The 16,656-nt window shown below is 32.3% G+C and overlaps 2 protein-coding genes across 3 annotated transcripts; one reads left to right on the top strand and one right to left on the bottom strand.

Annotated features, from left to right (window-relative positions):
• Positions 1 to 683: 683 nt before the first annotated feature.
• Positions 684 to 7,243, top strand: LOC112799965 (kinesin-like protein KIN-14R). 2 transcript variants are annotated; one of them, XM_025841984.3, is made up of 19 exons: positions 684 to 1,030; positions 1,664 to 1,965; positions 2,076 to 2,247; positions 2,336 to 2,406; positions 2,498 to 2,681; positions 3,216 to 3,325; positions 3,426 to 3,525; positions 3,644 to 3,730; positions 3,823 to 3,999; positions 4,111 to 4,384; positions 4,472 to 4,633; positions 4,754 to 4,969; positions 5,047 to 5,084; positions 5,181 to 5,344; positions 5,444 to 5,695; positions 5,926 to 5,991; positions 6,118 to 6,183; positions 6,280 to 6,345; positions 6,577 to 7,243. In XM_025841984.3, the coding sequence occupies exons 1-19, from the start codon at positions 865 to 867 to the stop codon at positions 7,036 to 7,038; spliced, it is 3,135 nt and encodes a 1,044-aa protein (XP_025697769.1). In that variant the 5' UTR covers positions 684 to 864; the 3' UTR covers positions 7,039 to 7,243. The 2 variants fall into 2 exon arrangements, with proteins under 2 accessions (XP_025697769.1, XP_029153991.1); XM_029298158.2 differs by having other exon boundaries at positions 687 to 1,030; positions 4,472 to 4,969.
• Positions 7,244 to 12,938: 5,695 nt separating this feature from the next.
• Positions 12,939 to 15,764, bottom strand: LOC112799966 (dof zinc finger protein DOF5.7-like). The gene is made up of 2 exons (XM_025841985.3): positions 14,485 to 15,764; positions 12,939 to 13,272 (listed from the first exon to the last, which is right to left on the bottom strand). Exon 1 carries the CDS (start codon positions 15,632 to 15,634, stop codon positions 14,534 to 14,536), a length of 1,101 nt encoding a protein of 366 aa, XP_025697770.1. The 5' UTR covers positions 15,635 to 15,764; the 3' UTR covers positions 12,939 to 13,272; positions 14,485 to 14,533.
• Positions 15,765 to 16,656: the final 892 nt, after the last annotated feature.

A 16,656-nucleotide genomic window follows, 5' to 3' on the forward strand; every position in this document is an offset into this window, starting at 1 on the left:
GCAGATCCTATTTTATCTTACTTAAACCAATTATTTTAAGGATAATGCTACCACAAAAAGTGGAGTTTAGTAAAGAGTGAAAATTACTTTTATTTTTTTTAGAACATGCAAGTTTAAAATTAAGAGTGAAGATTGTTTATCAAAATCTAAACTTTTTAAGGTCTAAAATAGCTAGTTAGATTTCGTAATATTTGTTGTACATTTTTTTTTGTTTGCACCAGGATATCTATCAAGGTGGAAGTCCAATGATTAATCTCTTGGCTACTGTAGAAGCAAAGTAGGCAATTTTTTTAAATAAATAAGTTCCATTCTCATACCGAACTCGAGAAAAATAATTAAAAGACACAAATCCTCGTCCATATGTGCCAACTTGCGTTGGTATTTGTTGTGCATTTTTGTATAGCGGAACTTATCATCAATTCATCATTATGTATTAGATTCTTTGTTCAATGAAATAAAAGCATTTCTGTATTGTTTTTTATATGCACAAAACTTTTTTTGGGCTGGACAAAATATTTTACTTAAGTAACAGAGTACACATCATTGCCCAATAGGTCTTTTTGGTCAAACTCAATAGCCCAATCCCAATCCAAAAGTGTTATCACCTTGATGGCATTCAGACCCAAAAAAAGATCAGATTATTTATTACATAATAAATTTTGTAGTTATTTTCGGACAAAGAAAAAAGGAATAAAGGCAAAGGTTCAACGGTCCGTGAGTTCAAAACGTTTCAACGGTCACCAACTTCGAATTCGAATACCCCCTTGTTCCTCAAGATTTCTAATCTCTGAAACCTTTCTTTCTGCCACACTCTTTCTTTCACTCTTAGAACTTCCGTTATTACCAAAAGATTCAATCCTTAACATGGATCAGATCCAATCAAACAATTTTCAGCAGCAATCACAAGCCCTAACAACAGAGCATAATGACTCAGTAATGGAAGATGCACAAGAGTCCTTGTTCGATTCAGTAGTATGCGATCCCAGTTCAAGACTACTACCAACTGGCCTCACAAGACCTGAAAACTCCGGTTAGAATTTTGAAACTTCGCATATTCAGCATTTCTTTCCTTTATCTTGCTCTTAGGGTTAGTTTATTTTTCACGGGGAAGAATGATATACATTAGGATAGGAGCTTCCAGTTTTCCTCCTTTTATTTAAAACACAGTATTTCCTTGGTTTTACATTTTCGTAATTACGTTTAGTAGAACTAGGGTTGATTTGATTGATTGATTTCCCGGACAAGAACATCATTTCTTCTTTTTCAACTATTTCTGCGAATATATAAAGACTAGAACGTTTCTTTTTATCATGATTGTGTTAAGGGTAAGGACTGATATATTTATAAGACATGAAAACTTGTTTAGAAAAGTGGTTGATTTGATTTCTCAGACTAGTGTTCCACAGTCTTTTATTTAGGTTTACTATGCTAGCCAACAATTGTAAACTGAGGAGTTAGTTGAGGATTAGAATTGTGGCAAAGTGAAGCCTAATTCCAGTTAGTTCGGAAATATAATACTAATTCTGAGTAAGATGGTACACTTTGAAAGTACGGTGAAGCCTGTGTTCCAATAGTTCTGGGATCGGGATTAATGCTTGAAAGTCTAATATAACATATTTGGAGGATCACCTGATGATTTTTAATAGCATATCTTTTCATGCAGGGGAGGATTATGTCATGTTTGTGAATGCGGGAGAGGAAGATACTAATGAAGCAGACGGTGGACTAACTTTCCTTGGTGACACCTTTTTCGAAGGTGGGAACGTTATGCGTACCAATGAGCAAATAGTGGAGGGTGGAGATTACCCATTTATCTATCAGTCAGCTCGGTTAGGAAACTTTTGTTACAGATTTGATAGTCTTCCTCCTGGAGATTATGTGGTTGATCTTCATTTTGTTGAGATCATCAACATAAATGGACCAAAAGGAATGAGGACTTTCAATGTATACATCCAAGAAGAAAAGGCAAGTACCCCCCCCCCCCACCCCCAAACAAAACAACCCCTATTTAAATACATATTTGACATCTATACTAGTAATCGCTTAAGCTCCTTTTTATTGAAAAACAATGGCAGGTTCTATCTGAACTGGATATCTTTGCAGCAGTTGGAGCTAATAAGCCACTACAGTTGGTTGACTCAAGGGTTTCTGTGAAAGATGATGGGATAATCCTCATAAGATTTGAAAGTATAAATGGAAACCCTGTCATCAGTGGGATCTGCATTAGAAAACCAGGAAAACCAGCTGGTACTTCAGTGCTGCTTATGGTGCTTTTGTTTCCAAGTGGCATATATGTTATGCTAATGTTCAGTTTTGTCATATTTGTTTTTCCCAGCTTCACAACTGACAAACGATTACGTTAAATGTAATTACTGTGCAGCGCAAATTGAAATTCCCGTGTCACAGGTTAGTGGTGCAACCTAGTTTTCTAAGTGGCAATGAAGTGTGAAGTACTCATGACATTTTTCTTTTCTTGTTTTTCATTGGAATGTTTCAGATGAAGGTATTGCAGACAAAATCTACTGCAAAGTATCAAAACAAGATAAAAGAGCTCACAATGCAATGTGAGCTCAAGGCAAAGGAATGCTATGAGGCATGGATGTCATTAACTGCAACAAATGAGCAACTGGAAGCAGTCCAAATGGAGCTTGACAATGTCACATTTAAGTCACTAACTACTGGTATATGAATTGTACTGATTTTCTTATATTGTAATGAAATTTATTTCAACTTGGTTAATGAGATTCATTCACATGAATATGTAGGAACATGAGGATCTGGGCTTTTTTTTTTTCATCCATGGATAACTAATGGTTTTAAAATAGTCACAAAGAGAGTGAGCGAGGGTGTAGGAGTGGGAATTTAAGGGAGTGAGTGAGGGTGAGGGAGGGCATTGAGAAATTGGAGGATATACTCAGGTTAGGAGAGAGTCAGGGGATCAGGGCTCTTAATCCCTCTACCGTTGTTATTTTCTCTTCTTTCCATCATGTGAATACACTAAGTGGGGAGAGTGAATTCACAATAAATCCACTCCATTCCCCCCACCCCCTCTCCTCTTTTTTTCTGTGACTATTTCTCTCTATTTTATTCTTCTATCACTGTTCCATTGGTGTTTTTTCTCAGTTATCTTCTGGTTGTTAAAGTACTTGTATATCGTTGAAATGCTTTTGGCTTCTTGGTAGCATTTCCTAATTTTATTTTCATTGTCCTTGTAGATCAAACTGTGGAGAAACAAGCTCATGAGCTGAGGAGCATTTCTAGCAGGTATGAAGTTGATAAGAAAAAATGGACAGAAGCAATTAGCAATTTACAGGAGAAAGTAAAGGCAAGTTATGAAAATCTAGGAAACATTTATATTTAAGAGAGTATTTTTATCCTGATCAGAATTGCATTCTAAGCGTACATGCACCTAATTTGTCCTGCAGTTGATGAAGAGTGATTATTGTCAACTTTCCCATGAAGCGCATGAATGTGTTGATTCAATCCCAGAATTAAATAAGATGGTATTTGCAGTTCAGGAATTGGGTATGCTTGAGTAATGCACTTATTCTCTTTTTTGCTTATTCAAGAGTTGAGTTGCACTTAACTTTTTTGGTTTTGAAATATTACAAAATATTTTAAGGGACTAAACTTCTTTTTGCAGTTAAGCAGTGTGAAGATCTCAAAGTGAAGTACAATGAAGAGATGATAAAGAGAAAAAAGCTCTTCAATGAAGTTCAAGAGGCTAAAGGTACATCTGACATGGTCTATAAGCAAAAATTGTTTTGATTTCAAGATTATTCTAAGCCAAAGGCACTAACGCATTTCTGTTAAGAATATTAGGGAACATTAGGGTTTTCTGCCGCTGCCGTCCCTTGAATAAGGCTGAAATATCAGCTGGCTGTACTACAGTTGTGGATTTTGATGCAGCAAAGGATGGATGCCTTGGAATTTTGGCAACTAATTCCTCAAAAAAATCATTCAGATTTGACAGAGTATATACACCAAAAGATGATCAAGGTATACATATGAAGCTTTATTTTAACATTACTATTTTATATATTTTATTTTTATGCGCAAGATCTGGAATTTGGTGGTTCCTAAATAGATAGTGTTGCTTTGTTTCTACAGTTGATGTTTTTGCTGATGCCTCATCAATGGTAATCTCTGTATTGGATGGCTACAATGTTTGCATATTTGCTTATGGGCAAACAGGAACAGGAAAGACATTTACCATGGAGGGAACAGAGCTGAATAGAGGAGTAAATTATAGGACTCTTGAGCTGTTGTTCGATGTTAGCAAACAAAGGAGTGATACATTTTCTTATGACATATCTGTTAGTGTACTTGAGGTTTATAATGAACAAATCAGAGACCTATTGGCTACAGGATCAACATCAAAAAGGTAAGTTAACTGCTCTATAATAATGATGTGCAAGTATGATAAACTGCCATAACATTGAAAACTGTTTCTCCTGAATTGATGTTTCAGGCTGGAGATAAAACAAGCCTCTGAAGGATCTCATCACGTTCCTGGTGTCGTAGAAGCTAAAGTTGAAAGCATTAAGGAGGTCTGGGATGTACTGCAAGCTGGAAGCAATGCTAGAGCAGTTGGAAGTAATAATGTTAATGAGCATAGTAGTAGATCTCACTGGTACCAAGCTCTTTTGCATTCTATTAGAAGCTCTCTAGGATACATGTCTTCTCTTCATCAAAATGAATTTTCTTCTTTGAATACTTGTAATGATTGCTTGTTTCTTACTTTCTTTTCCAGCATGCTTTGTATAATGGTAAAGGCTAAAAATTTGCTGAATGGTGAGTGTACCAAGAGCAAGCTTTGGCTTGTGGATTTGGCGGGTAGTGAGAGACTTGCAAAGACTGATGTGCAAGGGGAGCGGCTTAAGGAAGCGCAAAATATCAATCGATCTCTTTCAGCTCTTGGCGATGTTATATCTGCTTTAGCAGCCAAGAGTAGTCACATTCCCTATAGGTATTTCCACCATTATCCTTACCTTTCAGTATTTTTAATAAACTTTTTAATGATCCTTTTCCTTTTGGGGGTTTCAGGAACTCAAAATTGACACATTTACTTCAAGACTCTTTAGGTATGTCTACTTCTTCACCTTTCATTTTGTTTTTTTGTGTACATATGAGACAGTCAGCAGGCATGTATTGATAATGCTCCTTTGTAATCATAATAGGGGGTGACGCCAAAACATTGATGTTTGTGCAAATCAGTCCATCGGACCAGGACTTAGGTGAAACTCTTAGCTCACTTAATTTCGCAACTAGAGTGAGGGGCGTTGAGTTAGGTCCTGTTAAGAAGCAAGTTGACACAAGTGAACTTCAAAAGACAAAAGCAATGGTAAGTTGCTGCTCAGTGTAATACATAAAAAATTATTTTTTATTTCATCATTTTATATGTAAATAACTTTTTCTTTCTTGCTTTTATACTTTGGTATAGCTTGAAAAAGCAAGGAGTGATTGCAGAGTGAAAGATGAATCAATACGGAAGCTAGAAGACAGTTTGCAAAGCATGGAGAGCAAGGCCAAAGGAAAGGATAGTATTCACAGAAATCTACATGAAAAGATTAAAGAACTTGAAGGCCAGATTGAGTTGAAGACATCCATGCAAAACCAGTCAGAAAAACAAATTTCTCAATTGTCAGAGAAATTGAAGGGAAAAGAGGAAACATGCACTACTCTCCAACATAAGGTTGCTTTCTGTTTTAGATAGTTGTCTGAATTCATTCTTAACTACCTTCAACACAGTTTGTCTTAGTTCTGTGAGTAAAATTTGTAAAACTTTTTGACGCCATGGTCGCCGTATAATGCTGAAAGAACGTTCCACTATAAATTATACGATTCGTAGAATTTAAAAATAACTATGATTTTACTGGCTTATTTAACATTGATACCTAACTAGACACTTTGCTTCTACTGCAGGTCAAAGAGCTAGAGAAAAAGATGAAAGAACAACTGCAGTCAGAAACATCAAGTTTTCAACAGCAGGTTTGTTCTGGAAAACTGATTTTCCCACGGTGTTAATTCTTGCACCACCTTAGAGTGAACACGCATCATATGATCAAGAAAAGTGTATCCTTCTTTATGTTAATTCCTTTTTCTTGTTATTTATAGATCAAGGAGCTGGAGAGAAAACTTAAAGAGCAGAAAGAGAGCTCGGAGTCCTTGCTTCGGCAGCAGGTGACTTCTTAAAGAAGAAATTTATTTTCTGTTTAAAATACTTTAAATAAATGGATGTGATCAACTCTCTCTCTTATGTTCATTGCTTCTATTTAGATCAAGGAGCTTGAGACAAAGCTAAATGAGCAAGAACAGAGGTCGGAGTCCTCCCTTCGTCAGCAGGTAACTTCTTAAAGAAGAAATTTATTTCTGTTGAATATTCTAAACGGTAGAACTGCCTTTTAATCATTGTCATGAATGTGATATTCTCTTAGTAACTTCTTGGAAAAAGTATCAGTGTGTTCTTGCATGAAAAGAAATCACAAACTCTACAACTCATTAAATGAAGAAAAGAGGACAATACATCTGCAAATAGTTCTTATATTATATAACACCTACTTTATTTTATGCCAGATGAATGAACTAGAGAAGAGGTACAGCGAGAGAGAACTGCAGTGGCAACAACAACAACAACAAACTCATTGTTTTGTTGAAGCCGGAAAGGCCACACCCGATGTAGGTAAAAGCCGCATGAGCGGCGGTGAATATCCAAGTGAGAGTGAGGCTCGCATTTTAAAGAGTTCAAACTCAGTAAACCCCCCAACAAGTCAAGCTTCTACTAATCAGATAAGGAGCAAGAGGGAGTTCAGAGGCAATGAAGCAGAGAACAATTATGGCATACCGACATCTTTACATGACAGAAGGGTGACAAGGAAATCTGATCCACCAAGGGTAGCTAGGGTTGTGAGGCCAACAACAAAGCCAGTGATTGCTGCTCAAGCAGCCCCAGTGTCTCATAAGAGAGCTAGCACTAGTAGGGATCAGGTTCAAGGAATTAAAGAGAGGGAAACTAAGAAGAAAATTTGGTCAAGATAGGATACCAAACTCAAAAAGGAGTCTACTTGCTCCTGCCCCTGTGTAAACAATTGAATTGTTATGTTTGTTGTTTGTGTGTGATTAATTTCTTTTTTCTCTTTTCCTTCAATGTAGACTTGAGGAAGGATTGAGTTCAAACAAAGTACATTAAAAATACTCTGTATTTGGAATATTCTTTTATAAGAAGAAATAGTATTTGGGGTTATTTCTCTCAATTGTAGTAGAGATGATGTTTAAAGAAGAAAGAATAAGAAAACAGTATAAATTATGCAAATCTGTACCATCATAGAATGAAAAAATGGATATAGGATATTATAAGGCGAGATTGTGAGAAATAGGGAATGTCATTATAGTCTATTTATATAGCTCACTTACTAGTTTTTCGAAGATTTGTTCAATAAGACTTTAAAAAATTTTATATGGATTAAAACAATTTGGGCTCACGTGGTTAATAATCGCCTTAGTGAACATTTATTGAAAGTTGGATACAAAAATAATAGTATATGTCTATGTGTCTTTATAAAAAACTTTGAATTAAATTTTTTTATTACAAATTTTTTATTATGATAAAATATGACGATGATTTAAATATTATTGAATCTCACAAAAAAATTTCACATATCATAGATATTTAAAAAGAATTTAAAATAAAAGATATTGACAAGATAAAATTCTATCTTGACTTACAAATTAAATATCTAAAAAATGATAAGTCAACTTATATAAAAAAAAATTAAAAAGATTTTATATGGATAAAGTGTATGATTGGGTAACCCTATGATAATATGATTACTTGATGTGCATAAAGGTACATTTCAACCTTACAAAAGTAAAGATGAGTTCTTTAATTCTGAAGTATCTTACTTTAGTGTTATTAGAGCACTAATATATTTTACTAACAAATAACAATATAAGTCAGACATAGTATTTTTTGTAAATTTATTATTAAGATTTAGCTTTTATCCAACTAAGCTAGAAGATATTACAATGTTGTTAAACATACATTAAAATATCTTAAAAGATCTATTAATAAGGATTTACTTTTATTCTAACGAGTTTATATTTTAATTAACCGAATATGTAAATGCAAGTTTTTTTTTTAATTTGCATAAAAATTATGTCACAAACATGTTATCTATTCATAAAGAGAGATTAAGTCATATTTTATCGCTCAACAAAATAAATATCATAACTGCAATATTCTCAAATTATGCAAAAATAATAGCAATTTGTGAGAAAATTCGTAAATATATTTAGTTTAGATCAATCACCCGACATATATAAAATACGTGTAATTTACCTATAAAAAAAATATCAATACAATAATTATATACGAAGATATATAACTTTGTTTATATACATCAATTAAGAACGGATACATTAAATATGATAGGACAAAATATATTTCACTAAAACTCTTTTGTACATAAAATCTTCAACAAAATAGTGATATAGATATTCAACCAATTTGTTCCAATAATGTTAATTTAGTAGACTTATTCACAAAAGTATTATCTACTTTAATTTAAGAAATTAGTACATAATATTACAATACATCGACTAAAAGATATCAAGTAATTTAATTATTAGAGGATAGTACAGATTATACTTTTTTTCTTAAGGATAAATTTGTCCCAACATTAAGTTTTTTTAAAAAGGTTTTTAATGGAATAATTTATCTAACGTATTATAAAATAGTATACTCTTCTTTTTTTACTAAGATTTTTTTTAAAGGTTTTTTATTAATAAAGTTGTAATGAGGCACTAATTTATCACTAAAAAACATATAAAGAAAACAATATAAATGTATTGTTATAAATACCCTAAATTATAACTATATTTTAATATTTAATTGGATAAAATCAATGTACAAATATAAATTAATTGAATCAATTTAAAGTTTGACCATTAATTATAAATAGCCTCTTTTTATATTTTTTGAATTACACATTCAATAATAGAAGTCATCTTTTATTCTCTCAATTCTCTTCCTTCTTATCTCTTTTCTAAACCACAGTAGTTATTTTTATATCAGTTCTCAGTTCTCACTCATTAATCAATTTAATCTTTTAAGTTTCATAACTATCCTTAGCTCCATGAATCGGTCTAGTTCCTCTACATTTTTTTGTCTAGACATAGTTGATAGGATGAATTATTACAGTGTTATATATGTGTCACAAAATTAATGATCTATCAAATGTTACCCGACATCTCTAGTAGTGTCATTGATATGACACATTAACATTAAAACTCTCACATTTTACTCTATGTTATTAATGGAACGGAATGTTAAGTGCCATATGTCACAAAAATTAGTGACATGTTAAATAATAGTGGATAAAATAAAATGATAAAAATTCGAATATAGTTAATTTTATATGGAATTGATAAATAAAAATCAATTAATATGAATACATACCAAAATCAATTAATACTTGTAGATTCATCAATTAAAAAAAATCAAACTGATTCGTGGATAAAATATGAACACATACCAAAACAAAGCTAAAAAATTTTAATATGAATTTTAGAGGCGGAATTTAATTGAAAATGGAGGTTTTTGGTATATATGTAGGTGGGTGGACTAAAATAACACAATCGCATGCAATATCAAGGATCGAATTTTTGACCTTTTGGATCTAGAACTCTAATACCATATCATGAATCCACTCATCCCAAAAGCGTAACCTGACAGGACAATATAATACTAATAGTCATATCTCTAATACTTCCAAAACCTCCATTGTACACATTGTACGCTTAAGCCATTAACTCTCTATATTTTCTCTTAAATAAAACACCATTTTTTTTCTCCCCTCTAAAATAATTTCTGACCAAAGTTGATTATTATATATGTGTTAAAGCGTATGCATAGGAATATTATTTTTGATATACAGGGAAAATGTTGAATACCATGGCGCTTGATGAAATTCCTTGGAATGATCTAGAAAATCTTGGGCTCTTTGCATCTGTGGTCGTCCTTTATGTTTTCTGGTCACACATGATTGCATGTAGTTGGTTAGTGGAGAGAACTATCAAGTGATCAAAGATGGTGGGGACACAAAAGTTTCGATGTAAGATAATGAGGAGAATCATGAGAAGTGAAGAGAATATAGTTTCCCTTTTTCTTCGTGATAAATTGTCAGATCAAAAAAGAAAAGTGATATTCTATTTTATTCATAATCCAACACTTTAGAATTACCCATTATTTATCAAAATATTGTTACAACCCAAAATAACGAAACTGTTGCTGATAAAATTAAACATGTATAACACTATTTACCACATTAAAAGAAACATTAAAACTTTTTTTTTTCCTTTTTCCTTTCCTCGTTTCTAGTCTGTGTGTCAGGTACTTTCTCTTGATATAAGAATATTAGTGTTTCAATTATTTTAACGTTGATTTAAATTATAAAAAATATATATAATATATATTAATTAAAATTAACGGTAAAAATAATTAAAATATCGGTATTTCTGATACATCTAATAAATTTTCTATAAGATAATGCATTAAGTTTTTTGTTAGATGTATTATAGTTCACTCAAAAATTTAATACTCAGCCGAATTTAAGAATGATTCCTGTGTAGAGTGATATTATAAAAATTGAGAGTGGAATTTTATCATTTTTCTTAAATAACATTTTAATATTTAAATAACATTTTTCATGAAAAAAATATTCCTCTATTTTCTATTTGGCTATATATATATGGATATGGTCATGGGGTTCTTGCTTGCAGTTGTAAGTTGTGGAAATTACGGTTTGCCCCGCACAGAATTCAGCACAAAAAAGGTGTCTCTCTCCATGACACTATCACGTTAATCATGCATTGGCTTCATGTTCTTCTCCCTTCTTGCTTCCTTCTTTTCTGATTCACTCTTTCTCTTAACGTGACTCATGTCTCATGGGCCATACAAGAGTTTATTATTATTCTTTTCATTATAAGAGTTTCAAGTTTTTATAAAATAATTTTAAATAAAAAATAATATTTTATTTTTTAAAAGTAATTCCAATTTGATAAAACATTTTTTTTGCTATAAGCAAACTATTTTTTTGTTAGAATTTTTTAAAACCATTTAGAAGAGACATAAAAAAATAATGAATTACAAATTACTACTATTACTCTTCATAAGCATAAAATCATCTTATTTTCACTATAAAAATACTTTATTTTCTTAAATAAACTTGCAAAAATGTTTCATTATTAGAAGATATCTTCTTTTTAGTATATTTTGTCAAACTGAAAATATCTTCTTTCTTTTTTGAAAGTTATTACTTTATCAAAAATTAAATCTTTTGATGAGAACCAAAATTATTGTTTCCTAGAAACACATTAATTACACATAATTAGAAATAGCCATAAGCTTAATTAATTATGTGCCAAATAGATAACTGATTATTACTGCTTTAATTTCTTCCTTCTATGCACATCAAATTTAATGTGTTTACTAACATCAAGGAAGAAATTAACCTAAATATTTGATAACAAAAAAAAATTTAACTAAAATTAGTCAGAATTTGTTTTATTTAATTTTTATTAATTACTGTAGTAATTAATAAATATTAAATAAGATAAATTCTAATTTTTTAAAATTTTTTTTGTCTCTCTAACCTTACTAATTATTAAAAAGTTGCCTACTATTCATGTATAAATTAACAGAGTTACTCTTTATAGAATATAATAAATGTGCTCTAAAATTATACAATTATTTTAGCCATAATTACCAAATAATAAATAAGATAATTTTTTGTTGTTTGGGCTGATTTTTTTTGTTGTTTTCTAAACATTGTTGATATTTTTACAGGGGGCAAAATGCATGATTGCATGCTATATGTCTTGCAAATTAATTAAAGTGGTGTTTTTTCTTTTCAACTATGAGCCAAAAGAAACATTCATATAAACATGTGTATGTTCTGAAGATGAGTATCAACTTTTGTTAGTTGTTATGACAATTAAAAGAAGAAAGAAGGTCTATATTATTCATTTTCTGTCTATACAAGGAGACACATTTATACACAACCATATATATGCGAGAGTTTTCACTAAAGAATTCTCTTTGCATATATATTCACATGTATATTTTCCTTATGGTATATATGGTTTCAGATAGCATGAAATAATATTTCTACTAGTCTTTTTTAATATATTAAATCAGTTCTCTCTTTTAAATAAAAATGAATCAGTTTAACATAGAAAAGAATAAATACAAATATCATTTTTTTTGTTACTATAGGTTAAAATATACCATACTGTTATCCTAAATAAAATAGATAGAGACATGTTACATAAGTTCTTATGACATAATAGTTTTATTTTGGAAAAAGAGAATAAAAAGATTTCAAATTAAGAACAAGTAAATACTTAGCATTTTTGTTTTCTAATGCAACTAATCATCATTTTGGGCATCTGTGGGGTTTGATCCGGGTTTGTTTTTTCAAACAGTGAAAGTGTGGGAATAATTAAAGATGACAGCCAGCAAAAAAAAGCAAAGTGTTGCTGCTTTGCTTTCCCTCCCTCTCATACAGAATTGCAATTTAAGTGGCAAAAATAAGGGCTCATTCTCCATCACTCTAAAAAAGCAAACCAGCACATGATCATAATTTTTGTGCTACAAGCTAGTGTTTATTTGATTCAGTTTTTTTTTTAAACAAACACATACAAGAAATCATACTAATGGATAGATTTAGCTAACATTCACCTTTAAAGTTACTCATTATTAGAAAAAATTTAAAATTTTCATTTAATAAAAACTTTATAAAATGTAAAATTACTAAAAGAAATGATGTAGCTAATAAATGTTACATCATATATATGTATAATAGTAGAAATAAAGTGAATTGAGTCTTTCAAAGAAATTCCATTTTCATTAGTCCATCATTTAAATGTGTGTAATGTTATTCAAAGTTTGACAGTTTCTCATTCATTCATTTATTAATTAACTTTGAAAGGCACAACTTTTTCAGACAACACCGAATCACACCACATACACTGCAACTAATAATTATACCCATAACCTTAGAGAGAGAGAGAGAGTATAGGAGGGGGCATGTTATACATAGATAGAGTAGTGCAGGGCTAACAAGAGGCCAATAAGCATACAGCGAAAGCTACGGCCACCAGCCACTGCGTGTAGTTGCCATTGATGCAGTAGTGACACACATCTCTCTCTCTCTCATGAACTGAGACACAATGAGACAGTAGTAGTGATTTCGGGCTAACAAGTTCTGTATGCTGCATATTATATCAAGTTATCAACTGAACATAAAAACAAATCAAAGATATTATCTATTTTACCATTAAATATTAAATACATATATATATATATATATCCATTACGGATCCCAAAGACACCTTGTGGCTTCGCTATATGCTCAAATTATATGCTGTCTTCTCTCTCACATGCCTAAATTTTTAACTACTTGACATCAATATAAATCATGGGATCTTTTTATTTTTCGTGTTTTAGATAAGTTAAGTACAAATTATATTATTGTCACCAACCTTACAATTGCAATTAGCTAGCTAGGGATTGAGAATAATGTTCTAGGAGAGGCTAGAGACTGCACATTATTATCCTTTAAATAATTTCTTGTTTTTATAAAATATTTTCTTTTTATTTCAGATTTTATAATTTTTTAAAATTTTATTGAGCGAAAATCAAAATACTTTTTTTTATAAAAATGGAAATTATAAATAGGAATATCCTATAAGAATAATTGTTTTAAAGCTTGGCTTATTTAACAGATCATGAGTTGAACAGGTTAAAATCTATTTCAGGTTATTCGAAAGTAGTGTGACTATAATAATAAATCATGAAATTGAGTAATTCTTATTCTATTCTAAAGCATATTATAACTAAATATCCATTTCACAGAGTTAATTGGTACAAGAATTATGAACAATTTTAAAGTAAGTTTTTGAGGTGCATTTGGTATATAATATTATCTATAAATATATAGGTGTGTGCAAGGGAATGAAAACTGAGGCACCCTCTTACATCTATAGGACCAGTCACTAGTTTATTAGTAAAGCAGAAGTGATAATGTGGATCATGATCTACATGAACAAAAGAAAAATTAAAGAGAGCACATCAACCACATATATATCTGATAATATTAATTAAGAATTGAAGAATAATGGAGAGAGTTGAGATTATATGAACACATGATGGTGTTGGTGGGTGAAGAAGTGAGTGTGAGTTTTATGACAAAACATAATGGCCTTAATCTTCCATCCCAATCTGTTACACTATATATATATGTTCCCTTTGAACCCAACGTAATAAATAAAAAGAACACAGGACATTATAATAACTAATTAACACATGTACCTAGCTAAAGGAGTTTAATAAATTAATTTAAGACAATTATCACAGTCAACCTATTAATAATTTCTCCCAAGATAGTAGAAAAAAAATATATAAAGAAAAAAAAAAAAGTCTACCTCTTAATTAATTTGATTTCCATTTTTCTCTGAACAAAGAGCTGGCTAGCTAGGGCAAAGCACTGTATTGATGCTGCACGTCACCCCAACCAACACCAACCCAATTCATTCCGTTATCATTGCCGGCAGCACCACCGCCGCCGCCGCTGCCACCGCCGGTACTTGTGGTTGGTGTAGGATTCACCGAGGGATAAGAGTTTCCAAAGAACCACTCAGTTGGGGCAATTACGGTATTTTCTTCTTTTCTGTTGATTGAAGAACCGTCAAGATTCTGAAACAAAATCGGTTGCGGCTTCTCAAGTCCACCGCCGCCGCCGCCGCCACCGGCAACGTCTTTTTGTTGATTATTGTTGGCATCATCTCCGCTGCCACCACCGCCAAAAAGCATGGCCAACCTTTGCTGTTGTAGCTTCCAGTGCAAGTCCTGGTTCATAGAACTCAACGACTCAATAGAAGAAGCAATGTTATTACTATTCCCATGATGATGAGCGTTCATGGCGGAGCTTATCCCCTCGATTGCACCACCAGCACCACCGCCTAACCCCGTGGAAAACGCGTAATTATTCAAACCGATAACAGAAGAATGATTAGGATCAATGTTGAAGGCGTTAGAAGAAGTTGTTGATAGCAACGAAGCGAAGTGGTTGTTGTTGAAGATGGTAGAAGAAGGGTGGTGGAGTCTTGTAGGGAAAGGTAAGGCAGCTGCAGCAGCACCAAGGTGAAAATCAAGAGAAGGAGGTACGGGAACTGAAGAAGCGAGACCATGGAGGAACTTAAGACCACCACCAAGAACAGCAAGGTCTGAAGAAGATCCTACTCCAGGGGAGTCAGATGAGGGAGAAGAGAGTAATCTTGAAGACTTATTGAGCTTCTTGTTCTTACGGCAGCCTCCGCCAATGGGAACGTTCCTCAAGGCACCGCCTTTGGTCCAGTACCTTCGGCAAGTCTTGCAGAAGTGACGTGGCTGCGTGAGGCTGTAGTTGTTGTAGTAACAGAATTTTGTGTTTGGTGAATCGCATCTTGGACACTTTAGAGCAGCCACTGATGCTTGTTGTTCTTGTTGCTGTGATGACGTGGTTGCGCTGGAACCCGATGTAGTGCTTTTCTTGCTCCCACCGCCACCACCACCACCACCTTGTTCTTTTATCATTTTGAAGGAAGATGGATGCTTGTGAATCTCATCAAAGAGAAAGAGTCTGATTGGGAATTCGCAAATTGATCTTGTGTCTTTTTCAGATCTGGTGGAATAAAGACCTACATCACTCTGTCTATATACACATTACGTCTATGCAACATGGATACACACACATCCATTTTTTATTTAAATCTAAAAATTCAGATGCAGTCTACTTCACCTGAAGTTAATATTTGAGAACTTTAGATAATTTGACTGATTTGACTAAATTTTTATCTATTTTATTTTTTTTATATATAAAACTCGTACTGTTTGTTGTAGCAGTGTGGGGGTGATCCATCGACTAGTATTACTACAAGATAACTACAAGTTCTTTTAACAAGGTTAATATTATATATTAAATTATTAGTAACGATGCAAGTTCAAGGGATGTGTATTGGAGTTTGATGAATGGCAATTAATAACCAATTAAAGTTCGTGGTGTACTGCAATTTGCAAGTACTAGCTACTAGCTCATAATTAAATTCATTTTTATATATTTACTTATTTTCCATTATGTATATGTTGCGTATTATAATTAGGGAAAAGAACGAAAATAACTTTCCTTTCTCAGCTAGGACATGTTTAACAAATTCTCGTCATACTTGCAGGCCATCTCTTTCTGTTTCAAGTTATGTATGTACGTATGTGGTTTCTTGGCACCCATGGTGTTTCTATATAATTGGAAAATTCTTTGTCGTCAGCAATTTAAGCTAACCAAAATTATAATGGTAATTAGTATTCACAAATACATGGAAAAAAAAATTGTAATTTAAGAAAGTAGTACTATTCATTCCCATTCAACAAGTAACAGCTACCCCATGACTTGCATTGAGAGTACCTGAGTTGTGTATATATATTTCCACATGAACAAGCAAGTCTGTGATGCATGGTACATATTTTTCTGTTAACAAATAAATAAGGCATGATGAAATTCTTTCTCTTGTCATGGAGCATAAGCATTAATCACATCCCCATCCCACCCTGCAAGCAGATGA

Source organism: Arachis hypogaea, chromosome 5 (assembly GCF_003086295.3).
Source record: "Arachis hypogaea cultivar Tifrunner chromosome 5, arahy.Tifrunner.gnm2.J5K5, whole genome shotgun sequence".
Lineage (NCBI taxonomy): Eukaryota > Viridiplantae > Streptophyta > Magnoliopsida > Fabales > Fabaceae > Arachis > Arachis hypogaea.